Source organism: Chlorocebus sabaeus, chromosome 16, assembly GCF_047675955.1.
Source record: "Chlorocebus sabaeus isolate Y175 chromosome 16, mChlSab1.0.hap1, whole genome shotgun sequence".
Lineage (NCBI taxonomy): Eukaryota > Metazoa > Chordata > Mammalia > Primates > Cercopithecidae > Chlorocebus > Chlorocebus sabaeus.
Genome location: NC_132919.1, coordinates 69,412,946 through 69,433,369, shown reverse-complemented (window position 1 = coordinate 69,433,369; position 20,424 = coordinate 69,412,946). Strand labels below are relative to the sequence as shown.

At 46.0% G+C, this 20,424-nt stretch overlaps 1 protein-coding gene across 12 annotated transcripts in view; it reads right to left on the bottom strand.

Moving 5' to 3' along the window:
- Positions 1 to 20,424, bottom strand: part of STAT3 (signal transducer and activator of transcription 3) — an 82,785-nt gene that overhangs the window by 5,373 nt on the left and 56,988 nt on the right. For 7 of the 12 annotated variants that reach the window (XM_008012637.3, XM_008012647.3, XM_008012636.3 and 4 more), the window contains exons 5-21: positions 19,823 to 19,918; positions 19,250 to 19,331; positions 18,963 to 19,057; positions 18,635 to 18,786; positions 14,441 to 14,599; positions 14,223 to 14,315; positions 12,021 to 12,080; positions 10,636 to 10,665; positions 10,443 to 10,536; positions 10,299 to 10,346; positions 6,975 to 7,058; positions 5,474 to 5,572; positions 5,222 to 5,357; positions 3,796 to 3,848; positions 3,483 to 3,577; positions 3,227 to 3,366; positions 2,500 to 2,712 (exon numbers count right to left, since the gene is read on the bottom strand). In XM_008012637.3, coding sequence (XP_008010828.3) covers positions 2,500 to 2,712; positions 3,227 to 3,366; positions 3,483 to 3,577; positions 3,796 to 3,848; positions 5,222 to 5,357; positions 5,474 to 5,572; positions 6,975 to 7,058; positions 10,299 to 10,346; positions 10,443 to 10,536; positions 10,636 to 10,665; positions 12,021 to 12,080; positions 14,223 to 14,315; positions 14,441 to 14,599; positions 18,635 to 18,786; positions 18,963 to 19,057; positions 19,250 to 19,331; positions 19,823 to 19,918 — 1,729 coding nt within the window. The remainder of the gene's footprint in view (positions 1 to 2,499; positions 2,713 to 3,226; positions 3,367 to 3,482; positions 3,578 to 3,795; positions 3,849 to 5,221; positions 5,358 to 5,473; positions 5,573 to 6,974; positions 7,059 to 10,298; positions 10,347 to 10,442; positions 10,537 to 10,635; positions 10,666 to 12,020; positions 12,081 to 14,222; positions 14,316 to 14,440; positions 14,600 to 18,634; positions 18,787 to 18,962; positions 19,058 to 19,249; positions 19,332 to 19,822; positions 19,919 to 20,424) is intronic. The other 5 variants (XM_037993173.2, XM_037993174.2, XM_008012638.3 and 2 more) reach the window with 1 other exon arrangement.

Sequence of the window (20,424 nt, the reverse complement as noted above, 5' to 3'; positions counted from 1 at the left end):
AGAGGAAATGGTCACATGCTCATCTTCCTGAAGGCACCCATTTTATAATAACACAGGGACACTGCCACATCCGTCACTACACTCACACAGAGTCCCTCAGGGCATACTCCTCTCAGCAAGGCAGGCAAATTACTCAAGTAATTAGTTCCTTTCTCCTAATGAGTGCCTTGGCCCCTGAGGAAAGGCTGACATTGCTGGGCAGGAAAGGACCTGGCCTCCCAGCCCACAGGAAGGGCGATGGTAATGGAGGATGCAGCCTCAGACTGGGAGGTGAGACTATGAAAGCAAAATGAGTCAAAAGGACCAGCCGTGGGACCCCAATGTCCTCTGTAAAAGGAACAAAGAGCCGTGTGGCAGGGGCTGATAAACAGATCTCCCAACTGAAGCACACGTGGAAAGAGAGATAGGCGGCAGACAGGAAGTGAGCAACTCCTACAGCGGGAACAAGACTCAGGACCCCAGCAAAGGAGAAAGGCAACGGTCAATTAGCTGGAACTCCCTCTTCCAAGCCCCATTCTGCCCCATCCCAAGAAATCCCTTGGAAGGAATTCCTAGGAAAAAGTGCGGGGGAAGTTTGCAGGTTTCTGTGTGTATGCCATTTGGACAAAAACAGTTTTTTCAACAGTAACTGGGGCAAGGCACCAACTCTAAAGGATCACATTAAAGAGCCCATCGTTAGGCCAGGCACAGTGGCTCACGCCTATAATCCCAGCACTTTGGGAGGCTGAAGCAGGCGGATCACCTGAGGTCAGGAGTTCAAGGCCAGCCTGGCCAACATGGAGAAACCCCTTCTCTACTAAAAATATAAAAATTAGCTGGGCGCGGTGGGGGACGCCTGTAGTCCCAGCTACTAGGGAGGCTGAGGCAGGAGAATGGCGTGAACCCAGGAGGCGGAGCTTGCAGTGAGCCGAGATCGCGCCACTGCACTCTAGCCTGGGCGACAGAGTGAAACTCTGTCTCAAAAAAAAAGAAAGAGTCCATCATTGGCTTTATGATTATAGAAAGTTAAATAAAACAAAGAATGGCAAATCAGAGACTCCCCATCAGGACCTGCACAGAGAACCCAGAGAGTCAAAACAGCAAGTGCTGAATGGGAACAGACAGGGCCGCCCCCCACACACTGAGGACAGCTCCAGAGATTACGGTTTTTTTTTCTTTCTGTGTGTGTGTGTGTGTGTGTGTGTGTGTGTGTGTGGTGGGGTCTTGCTATGTTGCCAGGCTGGTCTTGAGCTCCTGGCCTCAAGCGATCCTCCTGCTTCAGACTCCCAAAGTGCTAGGACTACAGGTGTGAACCCCCAAGCCCAGCTGAGATTACAGGTTTAATGTAAAACAGTGTTTTTAATTTCTGGGTTTTTTTTTTTTTTTTTTGGTGAGACAAGGTCTTGCTCTGTCACCCAGGCTGGAGTGCAGTGGTGTAATCATGGCTCACTGCAGCCTCAACCTCCTAGGCTCAAGCATCAATCCTCCCACCTCAGCCTCCTGAGTAGCTAGGACTACAGGCACAAACCACCACACCTGGCTAATTTAAAAAAAATTTTTTTTTGTATAGATAGGGTCTCACTATGTTGTCTAGGCTGGTCTCAAACTCCCAGGCTCAAGTGATCCTCCCACCTGGGCCTCCCAAAGTGCTAGGACTATAGGCATGAGCCACTGTGCCCAGCTAGAATAATGTGTATGTAACATATAAATACATATCCTCTTACACATTAAAAAATACCTTATTTTCAATAGTTGCACATTCTAAATACCAATCCCTTGCCCCTCCACCCAGTCACTGTCTTCCCCTTCAAACATGATGCTCCCAGCTCTTCTACTCTGGTGTAAACCATACTCCCATGCGGCTAACAATAATTTCCTCCAGAAACCCTTTCTTCAGACCACCTGGCACATTGACATGGTTCAGTGACAGGCAAAAAGCCATATGCTAGGCTGAAATCTGGGCCTCAAACCTTCTAGCATCGACTAAGAAGCACTGTGCCAGCTGGGCATCCTGTTAACTGCCCTCACTTTCTCTTCTCGTGTTTTTGGCATGTTTCGGGTATTAATATGTGTATTAGTTCCCTCTTTATTTGTATTTTTTGACACAGTGTCTCACTCTATCAGCCAGGCTGGAGTGCAGTGGCACGATCACCGCTCACTACAGCCTTGAACTCCTCGGCTCAAGTGATCCTCCCACCTCAGCCTCCCAAGTAGCTATGACTACAGATGCGTGCCACCACACCGGGTAATTTTTTTGTATTTTTTGTTGTCCAAGCTGTATCCCCTCTTTAGACTCATGCACTCTCTGTGGAGCAGGAACTGCACTAGTCTAACTGATTCTGATTCTCCTCTCAAATCCCATCGGTCACCCCAACAAAAGCACTCACTACAGTTCTTTCCCATAAGGAGAAATAATGATCCCCCAGGTTATTCAGGCATTTGCCTATCTATCCTCCAAGGATCCCCAAATTTCTAACTTTTCCCAAAAATTAAATGCCAGGAACATGGAAAATCAACAACTACCTGGGTCAGCTTCAGGATGCTCCTGGCTCTCTGGCCGACAATACTTTCCGAATGCCTCCTCCTTGGGAATGTCAGGGTAGAGATAGACCAGCGGAGACACCAGAATATTGGTAGCATCCATGATCTTATAGCCCATGATGATTTCAGCAAATGACATGTTGTTCAACTGCTGCTTGGTGTATGGTTCCACGGACTGGATCTGGGTTTTACCTGTCACGGGACATGGGAAGGAAAGATCATGGAACCTACAGCTAGGTCATCTCAGAGAAAACTGCCCATTTTTTCTTTCCTCGAAGGGGAAAAAACTTAAGCCACCCTAGTGTTGAGACCCTGAACACCCTGTTCAGTGAGTGTCCTGGCACAGTGGAAATGTTCAGGCTGGCTTCTAATTTAGAAGAGGCTACCAGTTGGGTCATAGAAAATAAACTTGAATGTAACTACTTGTGTAAAATATATTAACAGGGTTAAGTAGAAAAAGGGATGAAGAATACAACTTAAATTGCAAATTTCTCAACAAATAGTCACTGGAGCAAGCAAAACAAAGACAAATCAATCCTTCAGCTAGAAGGATTTAGAAGTCACCCAAATGTGTTTTGCGAGTCTGAGTGAGGCAGGGAGTCAGGGCCATCTCCAACCACAAGGGGGCAGTAGGTGCTTGGAACTAGCAGCGGTGATGAGGCCTCAGCAGCCGCCAGCAGGTGGGGTGGGTGGGAGCCTCCCTTACCGCTGATGTCCTTCTCCACCCAAGTGAAAGTGACGCCGCCTTCTTTGCTGCTTTCACTGAATCTTAGCAGAAAGGTGCCTGGAGGCTTGGTGCTCAAGATGGCCCGCTCCCGCTCCTTACTGATAAAGCCCATGATGTACCTGGAGCCAAGGAGGAGGAACAGTGTTGTTATTGCTAACAGGGCTTCCATCCCCTGCCACTGGCTTGCTGAGAGCAGGGGACTTGGTTACATCTGTGCACACTCTGTCCAACCTACCCTTCGTTCCAAAGGGCCAGGATGTACTTTTTCACAAGGTCAATGATATTGTCCAGCCAGACCCAGAAGGAGAAGCCCTTGCCAGCCATGTTTTCCTGCAGAAAACAGTAATGGGAAAGCCAAGTCTGCTGCCATCCCAGCCTTTCCCTTCCTAGGGGCACAGTGCACCACCCAACTCCTCAGGCCTGTCTACCCTCAGGCAGGTCCTACTGGCTGCTGGACCGAGAGTTCAGGGCCTTCAAGCCAGAGCCCTCCACGACAGCCGTGCAGGTAGGCATTCCCATTCCCACGAGAATTTTACAAGATTGCTTACTTTGCAAAATTTAGCCCATGTGATCTGACACCCTGAGTAATTCACGCCAGGTCCTGAAGGAAAAGAAAAAGAATCAAGTAGTACATTTTCCGCTTGGGGTCAAGAGGTTATTTCTTAAAGCAGAACACACACACATTGGTCCCACAATGGGCCACAAAATCATTGGCTTTCACATCTTTGAACGTGGCCACCGTTGTGTGTGTGCGCACATGAGGACAAACACTACCCCATCATTTGACCCACTTTTGTTGTTGGGTAGCCCAGCACGGATAGGGGGTGATGTAACAAGTCCCCCTGCTCTTCCCAGCCTCGGGTGGTGGGCTGGGGACCAGCAGCAGCACTAACAAGCTGACATCAGGTGTCAGACAGGTGTATTTGGTGGCAACAGCTTTATTAGGACAAAGCTACTTCTAGCCCAGGTAGCACATAAAATATTCCACTAATTCTTTTTTTTTTTTTTGAGATGGAATCTCGCTCTGTCGCCCACCCTGGAGTGCAGTGGTGCAATCTCGGCTCACTGCAAGCTCCACTTCTCGGGTTCTCGCCATTTTCCTGCCTCAGCCTCCTGAGCAGCTGGGACTACAGGCACTCGCCACCACACCTGGCTAATTTTTTGTATTTTTAGTAGAGACGGGGTTTCACCGTGTTAGCCAGGATGGTCTCGATCTCCTGACCTCATGATCCACCCACCTCGGCCTCCCAGAGTGCTGGGATTACAGGCGTGAGCCGCCACGCCCGGCCTCCACTAATTATTTTTTTAAAAACCTAGCCTAGGCCGGGCATGGCGGCTCACACCTGTAATCCCAGCAATTTGGGAGGCTGAGGTGGACAGATCACAAGGTGAAGAGATGGAGATCATCCTGGCCAACATGGTAAAACCCCATCTCTACTAAAAATACAAAAATTAGCTTAGCGTGGTGGTGGGCGCCTGTAGTCTCAGCTACTTGGGAGGCTGAGGCAGGAGAATTGCTTGAACCCAGGGGAGGCAGAGGTTGCAGTGGGCCGAGATCGCACCACTGCACTCCAGCCTGGGCAACAGAGCAAGATTTGTCTCTCAAAAAAAAAAAAAAAACCTAGCCTGTAGTTTATTAAAGAAATAGACAGGGAATGTCAAGCTTTTAGCACCACCTTCCAACACACATTTAAAAGATCTTCTAACGTTAGTTGGAGTGGGTGAATGAGACAGCAACCAGGAGAAAAGAAATCCACCTCCCACCTCAAAAATGATCACCTCGACTGAAAACTACAAACTGTCTCTGCACCCCAACTCCCCAACTCGATGGAGCCCGTTTCCTGGCACCAGCACAGCACCTTGCCCAGGAAAGAAACATGGCCTAACGCTCAGTAGACATGACCCAAATGAACAGCCCTGTGGGCCGGATCCCTTTTCTGGGCGGGCGGGAGGAAGAAGGGGTGAAACGCAGACCTAAGAGTTTCTCCGCCAGTGTAGTCAGCTGCTCGATGCTCAGTCCTCGCTTGGTGGTGGAGGAGAACTGCCAGCTCAGGACCTCAGCCACTTGATCCCAGGTTCCGATTGGGGGCTTGGTAAAAAAGTTTACGTTCTATTGGAAAGAACACATTTGCTTGTTTAGATGAGGGATGGTGCTCATTGTCTGTACTAGGTACCCATACATCGCAAGAGATCCCGGGGTACCAACTAAAAGGAGGGGGTACTAACCTTGGGGTTGTTGGTCAGCATGTTGTACCACAGGATGGACGCCCAGGCATTTGGCATCTGACAGATGTTGGAGATCACCACAACTGGCAAGGAGTGGGTCTGCGGAGGAAGTGGGGACTGAGCTGGGGAGGCAGAGGGGCTCTCACAGACTCGGAAATCTCTTTGCCCGTATCTCATGGGGCTCAGAATGAAAGGACATGCCATAAACCGCACCTGCTGCCAACTCTAGGCGAGGAGTGTGAGTGAGTCAGCTCAGTCAGCACTCAGAGTGGAAAGAATGCCCAGCGTGGCCACACAACTCGGGCTGCTATTGGAACATACCGGTCCCTTGTAAAACCTGACTTGCTCAAAGCTTGACTCACAGTCCACAGATTCCCCATTTTTAAGACCTTGGAGGCATTTCCCAAGGCTTGAAGCTGTACCTTCACATGAAACATGGAGGTCTCAGGAATCAAAGACCAGGATTCCTGCTTTTCTAGGTCTATCTTAACTTAAAAATCAAGAAAGTTGGGAAAAGAGAATGTCATCGCCACAATTTTCTGTACACTAAACACAATGGCTGCTAAGACTCATATGCCCAAACTTTATAAAATCAGCTCCAATCAATTTTTTTTTTTTTTTTCTATTTTTTGAGACAGAGTCTCACTCTGTCGCCCAGGCTGGAGTGCAATGGCACAATCTCGGCTCACTGCAACCTCAGCCTCCCGGGTTCAAGTGATTCTCCTGCCTCAGCCTCCCGAGTAGCTGGGTTATAGGCACATGCCACCACGCCCAGTTAATTTTTGTATTTTTAGTAGAGATGGGGTTTCGTCATGTTGGCCAGGATGGTCTTGAACTCCTAACCTTGTGATCCGCCTGCCTTGGCCTCCCAAAGTGCTGGGATTACAGGGGTGAGCCACCACGCCCAGCCAATCAATTTCTAAATAGAGATTTTCATATCAAGTTTGCTGAAAGCTGAGTATACACACATCTTCTAAGCACTCAAGCAAGACTTTATTCTCAGATGGGATGCCAAAGATTTTTTTTTTGAGAAAAGTAAGCAAAAATAAATGCAGTGTTAAGCAAACAGTAATCATTCCACCTTCTCTTTTTTTTTTTTTTTTTTTTTTTTTTTTTTTTTTTTTTTTTTGAGACGGAGTCTTTGCTCTGTCGCCCAGGCTGGAGTGCAGTGGCACGAACTCGGCTCGCTACAAGCTCCGCCTCCCGGGTTTACGCCATTCTCCTGCCTCAGCCTCCCGAGTAGCTGGGACTACAGGCGCCCGCCACCTCGCCCGGCTATTTTTTTGTATTTTTTAGTAGAGACGGGGTTTCACCGTGTTCGCCAGGATGGTCTCGATCTCCTGAACTTGTGATCCGCCCGTCTCGGCCTCCCAAAGTGCTGGGATTACAGGCGTGAGCCACCGCGCCCGGCCTCACCTTCTCTTATAAAAATACCAGTGGAAGATTTTGTCCTAAGTCACCTCTGCATGTAGCCTCTCACCAATTCTGCTGCAGAACTCACCTCTAGGTCAATCTTGAGGCCTTGGTGATATACCTCTGTCTCAAAGGTGATCAGGTGCAGCTCCTCAGTCACAATCAGGGAAGCCTGCAGTAACAAGAAGGACACTCTTAGGCCAGCTGTGGTGGCTCATGCCTGTAATCCCAGCACTTTGGGAGGCCAAGGCAGGAGGATTGCTTGAGCCCAGGAGTTCGAGACCAGCCTAAGCAGCACAGCAAAACTCCATCTCTGCAAAAAATACAAAAATTAGCTGGGTGTGGTGGTGCACACCTATAGCCTCAGCTACTCGAGAGGGTGAGGTGGGAGGATGGCTTGAGCCTAGGAAATGGAAGCTGCAGTGAGCTATGATTGTACCACTCCACTCTAACTGGGGCAACAGAGTGAGACCCTGTCTTAAAAATACATATATAAACATAAAAGGCTAGGCGCGGTGGCTCACGCCTATAATCCCAGCACTTTGGGAGGCCGAGGTAGGCGGATCAAATGGTCAGGAGTTTGAGACCATCCTGGCCAATAATTTGGTGATTAGCTGGGCTTGGTGGCGGGCACCTGTAGTCTCAGCTACTCAGGAGGCTGAGGCAGGAGAATCGCTTGAACCCAGGAGGCAGAGGTTGCAGTGAGCCGAGATCACGCCACTGAACTCCAGCCTGGGTGACAGAGCGAGACTCTGTCTAAATAAATAGATAGATAGATAGATAGATAGATAGATAGATAGATAGATAGATAGACAGATAGATAGATAGAGAAGGATGCTTCTCCTCAGAGAGAATGGCATTCAGTACTAACAGTCACAGCCAAGAAAAGGGACATGCCAAGCCTCACCACACCAAGAAGTGTTAAGTCACCATGTGGTCACAGACAAAGTGCCAGGGACACAACTTGCTTGGCAGTTAATCTCTTCAACACCAAGAAACTCCAATGCTATGATCCTCAACCTAATCCTTTACTCAGTTTGTATTATAATATTATATAGATCCAATCGGTTATTTGTAAAATACGTAAGGCACAAAGAATAACAAAACAATGTGAACCCACCATTCAATTTCAGGAAAAGTCCATCACTCCTGAAATTCTCTGGGTGCCCTTCCCCAACCCCATCCCCCTCCCTCCTCCCTCAGAAATAACTGCTATTTGTCTTTTGGGTTTATCATTTCCTAGCTTTTTTTTTTTTTTTTTTTTTTTTAAACAGGTTTACCATATTTGTTTATCTAAGCAATGTAGGTATTGTTTAGTTTGGGACGTTTGTGAACCTTACACATATGGACTCCAATGAATTCTTTTGTGATTCGCTTTTCACTTGATGTGAAATGAAGCCACATGGTTATGTGTATCTGCAATGTATTCCTTTTCACAGCTGCGTAGTATTCCATTGTGTTTACACCACAAATTATGTATTCATTCTAATGTTGATGGGTATTTATTTGGGTTGCATTTAGAGCTTAGAATCAGGCTGATTTCCACTTTATACATGTCTCCTGGGACATATATGCAAATATTTCTCTGCTATTAAATCCTGGGAATGGCACTGTTGGTTTACAGGGTATGTTCATTTTTATACCACCAAATTGTTTTCCAAACTGACTATAACAATGTCTTACATCAGTACAGCAACCTTATTTTAAATAAGAGTTGTCAATGAATTCTCAGAAATTGAATTCTAGGCGGGGCACAGTGGCTCATGCCTGTAATGCCAGCACTTTCAGAGGCCGAGATGGGTGGATCATGAGGTCAGGAGTTCAAGACCAGCCTGGCCAATATAGTGAAACCCTGTCTCTACTAAAAATGCAAAAATCAGCTGGGCATGGTGGCGCGTGCCTGTAGTCCCAGCTATTCGGGAAGCTAAGGCAGGAGAACTGCTTGAACCCAGGAGGCGGAGGTTGCAGTGAGCTGAGATCATACCACTGCACTCCAGCCTAGGCAATAGACTAAGACTCCGACTCAAAAAAAAAAAGAAAAAAGAAATTGAATTCTAATTCATTTTTAATACTCTTTTTCTAATTATAAAAGTAATATATTCAGTTTAAAATGCAAATATCACAGAGACAGTCTAGAATAGCCATGGACACCAACAGCAGCACTAATACATAGCACTGCTGGGTGTATATTCCTCCAGAATTTCTTAATATACATATGAATACACATAAGAGTTTAGTGTATTTTAAAAACACATATACTAATATACTATTCAAATTATTTTACATTTTGCTTTTTCTAAACACGTCATGTACATTTTCCTGTATCATTGCATACAGGTTACTTCACTCTACTGTCAAGTAAAATTCCACATTTTTTAAAAGGACTGCTATCTTATTTTATTTCATTTTATTTTATTTTAGAGACAGAGTTTCACTCTGTTGCCCAGGCTAGAGCGCAGTGGCAAAATCTCGGCTCACTGCAACCTCCACCTCCTGGGTTCAAGTCATTCTTGTGCCTCAGTCTCCCTGGTAGCTGGGACTACAGGTGCGCACAACTGAACCCAGCTAATTTTTGTATCTTTAGTTGAGCCGGGGTTTAACCATGTTGGCCAGGCTGGTCTCGAACTCCTGACCTCAAGTGACCAGCCTGCCTTGGCCTCCCAAAGTGCTGCTGGGATTACAGGTGTGAGCCAGCATGCCCAGTTAGAACTGCTACATTTTAAAGAGGAAGAATTGTTCAGGGGACAAATGTGAGAAAAAGGACAGGACATCACAATTTTTAAAAATGATTAAAACCTAGCTTTCAGTCACATTTACCTTTTTTTGTTTGCTTTTTAAAAGTTTATTCTTGACAATAAGCCAATAATCTGAATCAATGAAAAGCAGAAAATAAGGGGGATAAAAAACAAGATGGGTTTTTGTTTGTTTATTTTATTTTATTTACTCTTTTCCTAAGCAAGCTAACACAAGGTGGTCATTTATTTTAAAGTTTAACTCAGATCTGTTGATTTTACACCCTCTATCCCACCTCAGTGGGAGAGAAAAACAGGGCACTAAAAACGGAGCCAAGCAGGGTCAGCCGCAGGAGCTGGATGGGGAATTTGGAAAGCCCCAGGCAAGGTGGAAAGCTACTTTATAACACATGGGTGTGGAGAACAACTCAGCTAGGGACTTTCCACTTCTCCTTAAGGAGGAGCCAACTCCCAGACATTCATGGAAATGTTCCAAGCCAGAGAGCTTCATGGCACATGGAACTTCTGTTCATGTCACTTTGGCCTGCACTGACTTTCTGGAATAACTACAGCTGAAAGAACAGGTTGATGTTTCTAATTCTGGGGATTAAGAAGGATCTTTACCCCTTTCTCCCTCAAGGAAAACACCCCAGTTGTCTTTCATCCCCAACAAAACTTACATCACAATTGGCTCGGCCCCCATTCCCACATCTCTGCTCCCTCAGGGTCTGTAAGAAAAGAAAAAGCCAGGTGTCCTGTGAGGCTCTCCCCAGCCCACTCCCTCAGCCAGAGGCCCTTTGTGAAGGCGAGCTCCTCCCACATACCAAGTGTTTGAATTCCGCAGAGAGGCTGCCGTTGTTGGACTCTTCCATGTTCATCACTTTTGTGTTTGTGCCCAGAATGTTAAATTTCCGGGATCTGAATCACAGGAGAACAATCAACTATGTAGGCAACCGAGTAGCCAGAGGATGAAGTTAGGTTAAATGGAACAAAAGGAAGCCTCTAGGCTGAACTTACCCTCTGAGAGCTGCAACATCCCCAGAGTCTCTGTAAGAACACAGACCATTGTTAATAAAACAGGCTCCGTGTTTCTTCAAAAAGCCTACTTTGACCACCTGTTATTTACTCTCATGAAAAAACCTCTGTGCTCCTGGGCATTTCTTTAAAAAACGTAACACCTTTGTGTAGTAGGCACAGTTGGTTGCCTCCCCATAGGAAGGGGGGGAACCTATGTTTCATATTGCTTATGTACTTATTAAACCTATCACCTTCATCAACTCCCTGATTTCATTATTTTCCAGTGCATTCTCATGAAATTTCCAGATAATTATATCAACTAAAAATAAGTATGCATTTTCTCTTTTCTTTCTTTTTTTTTTTGAGACAGAGTTTTGCTCTTGTTGCCCAGGCTGGAGTGCATGGCGTGATCTCGGCTCACTGCAACCTCCACCTCCTGAGTTCAAGCGATTCTGCCTCAGCCTCCCGAGTAGCTGGGATTACAGGCATGCGCCACCACACCCGGCTAATTTTGTATTTTTAGTAGAGACAAGGTTTCTCCATGTTTGTCAGGCTGGTCTCGAACTCTCGACCTCAGGTGATCCGCCCGCCTCAGCCTCCCAAAGTGCAGGGATTACAGGCGTGAGCCACCGTGCCCGGCCACATTTTCTCTTTCTAATGTCTTCAAAGGGTATGTGTATTTTACATCCTGAAAGGTATTATGAAATTTTGAGTATTCCAATATATGGTAAAGTGCGGAACAATTAAAAAAAAAAGAGATCTATTCTTTCCACATGCTATGTATGGAAAGAATATATAACAACGTTTCAGTCAACAACAAACTGCATATATGAAGGTGGTCCCATAAGATTATAATGGAGCTGAAAAATTCCTTCTTCATTGAGATGTGTTACAATTGCCTATGGTATTCAGCACAGTAACATACTATACAGGTTTGCAGCCTATGACCAGCAGGCTCTGCTACATAGCATAGGTGGGCAGTAGGCTCTGCCACCCAGGTTTGTGTAAGGACTATATACTCTACAATGGTTGCACAACAAAATTGCCTAACAATACATTTTGCAGAACGTATCCTAGTCATTAATTAACACATAATCTCAGTCTTACATATAACATGCATGAATGACATGTACAAGTAAAAAACTAAATAAAGAAAAAGAGGGACTGGTAGTCACAATAGCAACCATAAATCAAATCTGTACCCCCAGCTTTGTGGCTTTGTTCAGGCACACAAATGACAATGCACCCCAAGCCTTTTGAAAACTTTTGTCCACAAAATGAAGATCTCTGAATAAAGACAGAGTCTCTAGTTCAAATGATGTCTGTCAAAGTACTCATTTTTCCATTCCTCATTTGAAAAAATGAGCTAAGATAGAAGTACTTACTTGTCAATGCACACTTTAATTTTAAGCTGATAATTTAACTCAGGGAATTTGACCAGCAACCTATTTAAAAAGAAAAAATCCAATGAAAAAAAAGTCAGTAGACTCTTCCATAACTTTTCTCGAAGAAATGTAAAATTCCTAATTCTTCATTTCTAATAGGCAAATAGGCCAAGCTGTCTGTAATTATAGACTCACATCTATAATCTCAGCACTGTGGGAGGCAAAGCTGGGAGGATCACTTGAGCCCAGGAGTTCCGTAACAGTCTGGGCAACAAAGTGAGAGCCCACCTCTATAAAAAATGTAAAAATTAGGGGGGTGTGGTAGCATGTACCTGTAGTAGCAGTTACTCAGGAGGCTGAGGCAAGAGGATCACTTGTGCCCAGGAGTTCAAGGCTATAGTGACTTATGATCATGCCACTGCACTCCAGCCTGGGTGACAGAGTGAGATCCTCTCTCTCTCTCTCTCTTTTTTTCTTTTTTTTTTTTTTTTTGAGACGGAGTTTCGCTCTTGTTACCTGGGCTGGAGTGCAATGGCACGATCTCCGTTCACCACAACCTCCGCCTCCTGGGTTCAAGCAATTCTCCTGCCTCAGCCTCCCAAGTAGCTGGGATTACAGGCGCGCGCCACCACATCCAGCTAATTTTGTATTTTTAGTAGAGATGGGGTTTCTCTGTGTTGGTCAGGCTGGTCTCGAACTCCTGACCTCAGGTGAACCACCCACCTCAGCCTCCCAAAGTGCTGGGATTACAGGCGAGAGCCACCGCGCCTGGCCCCTATCTCTCTCTTTAAAAAAATTAAACTAGGGCCAGGCACGGTGGTTCATGCCTGTAATCCCAGCACTTTGGGAGGCCAAGGCGGGTGGATCACAAGGTCAGGAGTTCAAGACCAGCCTGGCCAAGATGGTGAAACCCCATCTCTACTAAAAGTACAAAAATCAGCCAGGTGTGGTGGCAGGCACCTGTAATCCCAGCTACTTGGGAGGCTGAGGCAGGAGAATCACTTGAACCTGGGAGGCAGAGGTTGCAGTGAGCCAAGATCATACCTCTGCACTCTAGCCTGGGTGATAGAACAAGACTCCATCTCGGAAAAAAAAAAAAAATAGGCCGAGCATGGTGGCTCACACCTATAATCCCAGTACTTTTGGAGGCTGGGGCGGGTGGATCACCTGAGGTCAGGAGTTTGAGACCAGCCCGGACAACATGGAGAAACCCCGTCTCTACTAAAAATACAAAAATCAGCCGGGCATGGTGGAGTGTGCCAGTCCAGCTACTCAGGGAGACTGAGGCAGGAGAATCGCTAGAACCCGGGAGGTGGAGGTTGCAGTGAGTCCAGTTCACACCACTGCACTCCAACCTGGCCGACAGAGTGAGACTGTCTCAAAAAAAAAAAAAAAAAAAATCAGCTGGGTGTAGTGGCAAGCACCTCTAGTCCCAGCTACTCAGGAGGCCGAGGCACAAGAATCACTTGAACCTGGGAGGTGGAGGTTGCAGTGAGCTGAGATCACACCACTGCACACCAGCCTGGGTGAGAGTGAGACCCTGTCTCAAAAACAAAGGATGAGTATCGCCCCTTCAAGCCAAAGGTACTGAGAAAACGCCTGAGAACTAACAACTTAAAGCTGTGAGAGATTCGCAAAAGGACAATCAAAGCCATATAATGAAAAATATTACAGGAACACATGCTGGCATTTTGTTCTATTAATCCTGAAACCCAACACCATACTAAGTTTCTGAGGAGGGAAATTTCGCTGCAGAAGGTCAAAAGCCAGCGCACCTGTTCTGACTTCAGTGTGAAAGTAACACCTCACCCTACAGGCCCACCACCCACCTGTCCTGGGGCCTCTCAGCTTCCCCATCACTAAGCCTTACTCTTTCCCTTAAAATCCACAGGGAAGAGTAGCCTCAAAGAACAGAAAATAGATGACATTATTTTGTCCCTTGGGCAGAAGGAGAAGCTGTGGTCTGAGACTCCAGGTCTGCAATCATAGGAATATGCCCAGGTACCTTCGAAAAGATGACTGCTCTTTTGCTTTTGACATCAGAATCAGAGAGCAAGCAGCTAGTATGGAAACAAATTTCATCCGCACAACAGTGTACTGCCTGTGACACCACACCTGGAAAGAATGACCCTGGCCACCAACTCTACCCTAATGGTGTCCCTCAGTAAAATCTCTACTGGAAACAGGAGTGGCGTGGCCTACCTGACTTTGGTAGTGAACTGGACGCCGGTCTTGATGACAAGGGGCCGGTCGGGATGCATGGGCATGCAGGGCTGCCGCTCCACCACAAAGGCACTGAGGAAAGAGAAGACGGGCTCACACGCCACGGCCGCGACCGGAAGTCAGCCTGCCTCTCACTCTACCACATGAGTCTTTAGGTGTTTTTTAGATGAGGGAAAGGGACAAGGATGCTAAGTTACCTTTTCATTAAGTTTCTGAACAGTTCCACGATTCTCTCCTCCAGCATCGGCCGGTGCTGAACAATGGGGTCTCCTTTGTAGGACACTTTTTGCTGCAACTCCTCCAGTTTCTTAATTTGTTGACGGGTCTGAAGTTGAGATTCTGCTAATGACGTTATCCTGCCAATAAATTAAGAAAAGTGTTAATTACCAAAGTGAATGTATATAGGTGAGATGGAGAAGGGGCAGGAAATACTGGAGACATGGAGACCCCTACAATAAGAACAAGGAATATTTTTAATTGTGGTGAAATATACATAGCATGAAATTTACAATTTTTTTTTTTTTTTTTTTTTTTTTGAGACGGAGTCTCGCTGTGTCACCCAGGCTGGAGTGCAGTGGCGCGATCTCGGCTCACTGCAAGCTCCGCCTCCCGGGTTCACGCCATTCTCCTGCCTCAGCCTCCAAGTAGCTGGGACTACAGGCGCCCGCCACCACGCCCGGCTAGTTTTTTGTATTTTTAGTAGAGACGGGGTTTCACCATGTTAGCCAGGATGGTCTCGATCTCCTGACCTCGTGATCCACCCGCCTCGGCCTCCCAAAGTGCTGGGATTACAGGCTTGAGCCACCGCGCCCGGCGAAATTTACAATTTTTTATCTTAAGTTTACAGTTCAGTGACATTAAGAGGAATTATTCACCACGTTGGGTGGATGCTGAAAATAAATAAATAAATAATTTGTTATTATTTGTTTACTTATTTTTTGAGCTGGAGTGCAGTCGTGCAATCTCAGCTCACTGTAACCTCCACCTCCCGGGTTCAAGCGATTCTCCTGCCTGAGCCTCCTGAGGGATTACAGGTGTAAGCCACTGTGCCTGGCCTATTTATTTATTTATTTATTTATTTGAGACAGAGTCTCACTCTGTTGCCTAGGCTGGAGTGCAGTGGTGCAATCTCAGCTCACTGCAACCTCCGCCTTCCAGGTTCAAGTGATTCTCCTGCCTCAGTCTCCCAAGTAGCTAGGATTACAGGCACCCACCACCACTCCTGGCTAATTTTTGTATTTTTAGTAGAGATGGGATTTTGCCATGTTGGCCAGGTTGGTCTTGAACTCCTGACCTCAGGTGATCCACCCACCTCAGTCTCCTGAAGTGCTGGGATTAGAGGTGTGAGCCACTGCACCTGGCCAGAAAATAATTTATTTTACCTTTTATTACTAGTCCCTTCCTAAAATCTCAAATTTCTAAGAGGGGCCTGGGCATAAAAGTATTAAAATTTATACCACTAGGAGGCATTGATGGAGTTATCATTGGAAAATGACAAGCATCTGAGCCCAGATATGCAGAACATGAAATATGAAATTTAGCACTTACCTTATTCATCCTAACTTGTCTATGAACATAAAGACTCAGAAAAAGAGATTAGACAGCTCACAAAGATGGATTTGAGCCAGCTCTGTCACACACTATCTGTGCAAGTTTTGCCAGGCCCTTCACCATCATGGGCCTTAGCTTCCCCTCTCATGAAGAGAAGGGCTTGAACTACATGAGCCCTTTATTTTCTTTCTTTCTTTTTTTTTTTTTTTTGAGGCCGGGTCCCACTCTGTGGCCCAGTGCAGTGTAATGGCATGATCATAGCTCACTGCCTCCTCCAACTCCTGGACATGAGTGATCCTCCTACCTCGGCTTCCTGAGTAGCTAGAACTACAGGTGTGTGCCACCATGCCTGTTTAGTTTAGTTTTTTGAGATGGAGTCTCACTCTTGTCACCCAGGCTGAAGTGTAATGGCACATGTCTAGTTTTTTAAATTTTTATAGGAATGGGACCTCACTTTGTTGCCCAGGCTGGTCTCAAACTCCTGGGTTCAAGCGATCCTCCTGATTCTGCCTCCCAAAGCACTGGGATTTACAGGCGTGAGCCACGACATGCAATCCCCATAAACCTTTTCAATGTCAGCCTTCAACTGATCAAAGGACACAACATTATGTTTCAAGACATTGATAACATGCACAAGGAATAAGTGAATAGAGAGTAAGAAAAAGCTCACTAAATCTATCTCCAGGAATAGAGAATATTAGGCCAGGCACAGTGGGTCACACCTGTAATCCCAGAAATTTGAGAGGCCAAGGCAGGTGGATCGCTGAGACCAGGAGTTTGAGACCAGCCTGGCCAACATGGTGAAACCCCATCTGTACTAAAATACAAAAAAATAGCCAGGCATGGTGGCATGGGCCTGTAATCCTGGCTACTTGGAAGGTTGTGGCTAAGAATTGCTTGAACCTGGGAGGAGAAGGTTGCAGCGAGCCATGATCGTGTCACTGCACTCTAACCTGGGTGACAAAGTGAGACTCTAGTCTCAAAAAAAAAAAAAAAAAAAAAAAAGAATAGAGAAGTTTAGTATCATTCCATCATTCTTTGATGGTTTATCACTAGTGTAATAAACCAAAAGACCAGAAAGACAGAAAGTGAAAGGAGAGGGAGGAGGACTGCTGCAGGGATTTCTGAACTCCCTAACTCTTTTCTGGCACTTCTATCCTCCCATTCCCAGAACTTAAGCTTCTTCGTTCCCTGGTCAGGAAGCATGTAAAACTGCTTTCAGTAAATTAACAACACTCGGGGTTAGTGAGGATATGAATAGACAGGCGTTCTCATGTAGAGTTGCCCTAAATTTCCAGTTCAGGCTCTGTATCTCAAGTGTCTCCTAGGGCAAGCTGGTGCAACATGCTCACCATACGGCCTTGCACACGAAGGGTGTGCAGTAAGATTTACCGGATGAAGGTAAAAGTGCAGATTACAGAAAAGCATACAAAGAAAGATCCTGGGCTGGGCATGGCAGCTCACATCTATAATTCCAGTGCTTCTGAGAGGCCGAAGTGGGATGATCCCTTGAGCCCAGGAGTTTGAGACCAGCCCAGGCAACAAAGTAAGACTCTGTCTCTATAAAAAATTTAAAAATTAGCCAGGTGTGGTGGTGCACGCCTGTAGTCCCAGCTACTCAGAAGGCAAAGGTGGGAAGATTGCTTGAGCCCAGGAGGTCAAGGCTCCAGCTAGCCATGATTGCATCACTATACTCTAGACTGGGTAACACAGTGAGACCCTAACTCCAGAAAAAAGAAAAAAAAATGATCCTGCTAATATAAACTGTATACATTTCTATCTTTATGTGTATATACATAATGACAGATGTCTAGACTGAGCATCAACTAAAATTTTAACTACCAGTACTGCTGATGATTTAATTTAAAAATTTTTTCTTTGGCCAGGTGTGGTGGCTCACGCCTGTAATCCCAGCACTTTGGGAGGCCGAGACGGGCGGATGACGAGGTCAGGAGATCAAGACCACCCTGGCCAACACCGTGAAACCCTGTCTCTACTGAAAATACAAAAATTAACCAGGCGTGGTGGCAGGCGCCTGTAGTCCCAGCTACTCGGTAGGCTGAGGCAGAGAATAGCGTGAACCTGGGAGGCGGAGCTTACAGTGAGTGGAGATCACGCCACTGCACTCCAGCCTGGGCAACAGAGCGAGACTCCATCTCAAAAAAAAAAATTTTTTTTCTTCACTTGATTAATTTTCTGTATTTGGATTTTTCCCCTTAAAAAGGGCATGCGTTGTTTTAGATTACTAAAATAACTAAAAGTTTTGTTTATCTGTTAAATACAGTTAAACCAAAAGCCTTAATTGAATCAAGTAAAATATACTTAAAATATAATAATATAAATACATTTTTTTAAACAAAGTTTCTCCAAATAAAGTAAAAACTTTATTTTATTTTTATTTTTTTGAGATGGAGTCTCACTCTGTCGCCCAGGCTGGTTGGCGTCCGGTAGTGCGATCTCGGCTCACTGCAACCTCCATATCCCAGGTTCAAGTGATTCTTCTGCCTCAGCCACCCAGAGTAGCTGGGACTACAGGCACGCACCACCATGCCCGGCTAATTTTTAAGTTTTTAGTAGAGATGGGTTTTCACCATGTTAGCCAGGCTGGTCTCCAACACCTGACCTCAAGTGAGCCGCCCATCTTGGCCTCCCAAAGTGCTGGGATTAGAGGTGTGAGCCACCGCGCCCAGCCGAAATAAAGTAAAAACTTGAATTACTGGGTTAAATTATGGAAAAGTCCCCACGTTGGAGATAGAGTACCAATTCTGTGGGCCTGCAGTTAAGATCAGAATTCAATCTAGCTTTCGAGAAAGAAAGGAAAAGCTTCTTTCATCCTTTACCAGTTTTCTAGCCGATCTAGGCAGATGTTGGGCGGGCCTCCAATGCAGGCAATCTGTTGCCGCCTCTTCCAGTCAGCCAGCTCCTCGTCTGTGAGAGTTTTCTGCACGTACTCCATCGCTGACAAAAGCCCCGCCAGCTCACTCACGATGCTCTGGTTGGAAACCAAAACAAAGTCAGAAAACATTTCCTCAGACAGTCTCTAACCACATTCTTTAGTCAACTCCAGAGCAGGAACTTCTTAGAAACCAAGCAAGTTCTGCCACAAGATGCTGAAATCCCGCAAGTGAGCAAGACACACAGGGGAAGTGGTCCGACCGATGCCCTTACTCTCCGCATCTGGTCCAGCGCAGTGAGCATCTGTTCCAGCTGCTGCATCTTCTGCCTGGTCACTGACTGGTTGTTTCCATTCAGATCTTGCATGTCTGCGGAGGAAGGAAAAACTCCTTGACCTGAGGGAATACTCCTGTCCTTAATGACCAGGCTCCTTTGAGCACCTGTAACTCCCTTGTGCCCCGACCGCCTTAAGATCTAAAAGAGTTAAGACAAATGACTCTTTCAACTCAACAACACAAACTCACTTTCTGGAGATTTTAACGTCTCTAATATTCACTTGCCTCCTTGACTCTTGAGGGTTTTATAGTTGAAATCAAAGTCATCCTGGAGATTCTCTACCACTTTCATTTTCTGTTCTAGATCCTGTTTAAGTAAACAAAAAAACAGAAGTAAAAAAAGATTTCCTTGGGAACAGAAAAAATAAGGTATCAGAGGAGAATTCAAATGAAGCCAAAACCTCAAAAAAGATACATGGAGGACTTGCAGGCAGTATCCCCAAGAGAAGGCTCCCTGGTGGCCAGGCGCAGTGGCTCACGCCTGTAATCCTAGCACTTTGAGAGGCTGAGTTGGGAGGATCACTTGAGCCCAGGAGTTTGAGATCAGCTTGGGCAACACAGGGAGACCCCCATCTCTACAAAATTTTGTTTTAAATTAGCTGGGCGTGGTGGTGCACGCCTGCGGTCCCGGTTACTTGGGAGGATGAGGTAGGAGGACTGCTTGGGCCTGAGAGGTCAAGGCGCAGTGAGCTGTGATCATGCCACTGCAGCCCAGCCTGAGCAGCAAAGCAAGACCTTGTCTAAAAAAAAAATAATAATAATAAAAGCTCCCTGCCCAAGGCTTGTAACTTGCATCACCTGTACTCTCTTCCGGACATCCTGAAGGTGCTGCTCCAGCATCTGCTGCTTCTCCGTCACCACAGCTGCTGTGGGGTGGTTGGCCTGGCCCCCTTGCTGCCAAAAAGGAGGTCAATGCACATGTGAACACAGAAATATGGGGAGAGGAATACCCCATATTTGGCTTGAGATGCTGCTGCCATCATGAGAGGAAGGGAAACAGAGGCAGTGGTGATGTCACTATACAGGTGACACTACATAGGTCATACCATAAACCCCCTCTATGAACTGCACTAAGAGACCACATGTTCAGCTAAGACATGGTCTATGCCTTCAAAAAGCTTATGGGCAAGTATTTCAAAAAATTCAGAACAGTTTATGACAGCAGATGTTGGATATCTACTTAAACGTGGTGTCCAGTATATTTCTGAGGGATAATAAAAAAAAGTCCTGCCCTAGGGATGAAATTCCGTATCAAAAGATATCTCGGGGAGAAGGGGAGGCTGGTACCTTGGAAAAGGTCAAATAGCACATGGAAAAAGAAAAAGAAGAAAGAAGGCCAGATGTAGCAGCTCATACCTATAATCTCAGCACTTGGGAAGGCTGAAGTGGGAGGACTGCTT